At 38.0% G+C, this 2,424-nt stretch overlaps 1 protein-coding gene across 1 annotated transcript; it reads left to right on the top strand.

Moving 5' to 3' along the window:
- Positions 1-1,290: 1,290 nt before the first annotated feature.
- Positions 1,291-2,318, top strand: LOC107472169 (ATP-dependent DNA helicase SRS2-like protein At4g25120; the record flags this gene model as incomplete). Its single annotated transcript, XM_016091721.3, has 2 exons — positions 1,291-1,549; positions 1,670-2,318. Coding segments are annotated over exons 1-2 (756 nt in total), but the record flags the coding sequence as incomplete, so codon positions are not given.
- Between the last annotated feature and the right edge of the window lie 106 nt (positions 2,319-2,424).

Below are 2,424 nucleotides of genomic sequence, written 5' to 3'. Positions count from 1 at the left end.
CCATAATTTCAAACACCTAATTTCAGCTTCTATTGTGTTAATTCTCCATGTTAAATTCATTTTCCAACTATCATCATTTCTTGCAGGTTGTGCTTTGCCCACTAAACTTTGTTCTTTCTCGGCATCTGCCCACATAAAAAAAAATCACACCACATTCTCTCATAACTCTGTCAATTCCTCAACAACCGAGAAAAAGAAAAACATTTCAGCATACCCATCAACAAAAATACCAGTAGCAATACATTGAAGAAGAAGATGTTGAACTTACATTATAATATAGACACCTATAAAAGGATCTCTCAGGATTGGCATTCGTCCCAGACCGTCGAAGCACTGGACGTATTCCACCACCACACCAATCAAGAATCTTTCCTAATCTCTCATGATTAGGGCTCCTCATAGAAGCGCCATGAGAACGTGATCGCACAGAGCTCCCTGAAGCTTGGCTTCTTGAACTCATCATATCTTCAGCAAAGTTTTGAACATTTTGGAAAAAGAGTGCTGCAAATCAGGTTTTTAACATCTTTAGAAGGGTTAAACGAGTAAAATCAACTTTTACCACATCATTCAACCGTTACACATCCACCTTGACAAGGTGAGTGCCACGTGGATACACACTTTGACAACTTAATATGGCACATCAGATCTTTGTCAACGGAGATAACTCTAGGAGTAAACGTAAGTTACGATCCAATATTTGGAGTCTTAATTAGGCAACTTAAATTTTTGGGTTGAAATTAAAGTCGAGTGAAAATTCCATGAGCCAAAATGAGGTTTAACTCGAGATAATAATATGTGGGTAAAGTACTAAATTAGTTTTCTACGTTTGGATGTAATCTTGTTTTGGTCCTAAAGGTTTAAGTGTCCTATTTGAATCCAAAAGAGTTTCATTTAGCTTCAATATAGTCCCACTGTGAGGTCAAAATTAAATCATTAACGGAATGTCTTATATGACAGCAGTACAAGAACAAATTCGATAATCTGAATAACAAGTACAAGCTCCAAAGACATAAAATCAATCGTGGATACATCAATACATTTATTTCGTTTACAGTATAAATTAGATATGACTATACTTATCTCGTTTATATGGTAAACGAGATAAGTCACTTAATAAAAATTCATAAATATTCTCAAATTAATATATATTCGTAATTAAAATATTTATTTTATTTATTTCAAAAAATCCCATATGTACTGCTGACTATCTTAATTCAAAATATTAAATATTTAATTTCTCAATTTAGAAAATCTTCGTCCCGGAGAAAAGAGTAAAATACTAAAATCAGTGAGAAAGAAAAAAAAATTCAAAAAACGCAAAGAGAAGAGTCCTTTGGCGCTTCGTAACTATGCACAGTTGCACACCGAGTCTGTAACTCACTGACCCACTCACTCGCCTGAACTCGTGGCAACGGCGGTGGTAGTAGAGGTACACCGGCACAATGGGAGACCACCATAACAGTGGCCGAATCTCCGCCACTTTCAGGGCCGCAAAGCCACTCCTCCCTCTCAAAAGACCTTCTAATTCTTCTGCCTTCCCTTCTCTCCAGTAATTTCTCTTCTTAATTTATTTAGCGCTCGATTTCCTATTTCTTTTTAAATTAGGTTCATAAATTGCAGATAATTTCGCTGTAATCTGATTCTGAAGTGTGTTTTTCATGTTTTGCAGAATGAAGATTGGGTGTGAATTTGATGCCCCTGCAAAGAGGGTTCCTCTTGGAGAGATCCAATTCAACACGTGCCACAATTCAACGTGGAATGGTAGTTATGCTCGTGACAATGATCTAAGTGAGGGGAAAATGGCGGTTAACGCAGTTGGCGGCGAGGAGAGTGAAAAGGAGAATGCTTTTGGATCGTGTTTTGATACTCTTAGGAAGGAACCAGAGTGCTCTAAGTCAGCACCGGATTATTTCTTGGCAACCGGACTTTTGGATGATGATTTTGATGAGTCCTTCTTGGAAGAGATTGATAATTTGTGTCAGCAGAAAGCCGCAGAGAAAGAGGTAGGGCGGAGTGAGTTGCTAGATTGTAGCCGGAGCTGCGGCGAGGTTGTTTTGAGAGAGAGCAATGATTTCGGCGATGCTGTTGATCTGAGTATTGATTCTATGGCTGTAGGAAGTGGTGAATTTGTTAGCTTTGGGGTTGATTTGGAAACTAAAGAAGAAGAATTCGATGCTAATAGAGATAGTTTGAAAAGTAGGGAAATGCCGGAGGAGTATTCGAATTACTTGCAAAACCTAAATGAGAGGCAGAGAGAAGCAGCTTGCACTGATATTTCAACCCCTTTGATGATTGTAGCTGGCCCTGGAAGTGGAAAGGTGTTTTAGTTTTTATCTATTGTTTGTGGTCCATTGCGTGTTATTTCTTTCTCTTCTGTTGATAGTTTTGGTATCTGGTTATTCACATTGATGCTGAATTGCATTA

The sequence above is a fragment of the Arachis duranensis genome, unplaced genomic scaffold (genome assembly GCF_000817695.3).
Source record: "Arachis duranensis cultivar V14167 unplaced genomic scaffold, aradu.V14167.gnm2.J7QH unplaced_Scaffold_140745, whole genome shotgun sequence".
Taxonomy (NCBI): domain Eukaryota; kingdom Viridiplantae; phylum Streptophyta; class Magnoliopsida; order Fabales; family Fabaceae; genus Arachis; species Arachis duranensis.
This window is presented reverse-complemented; position numbering and strand designations above follow the sequence as displayed.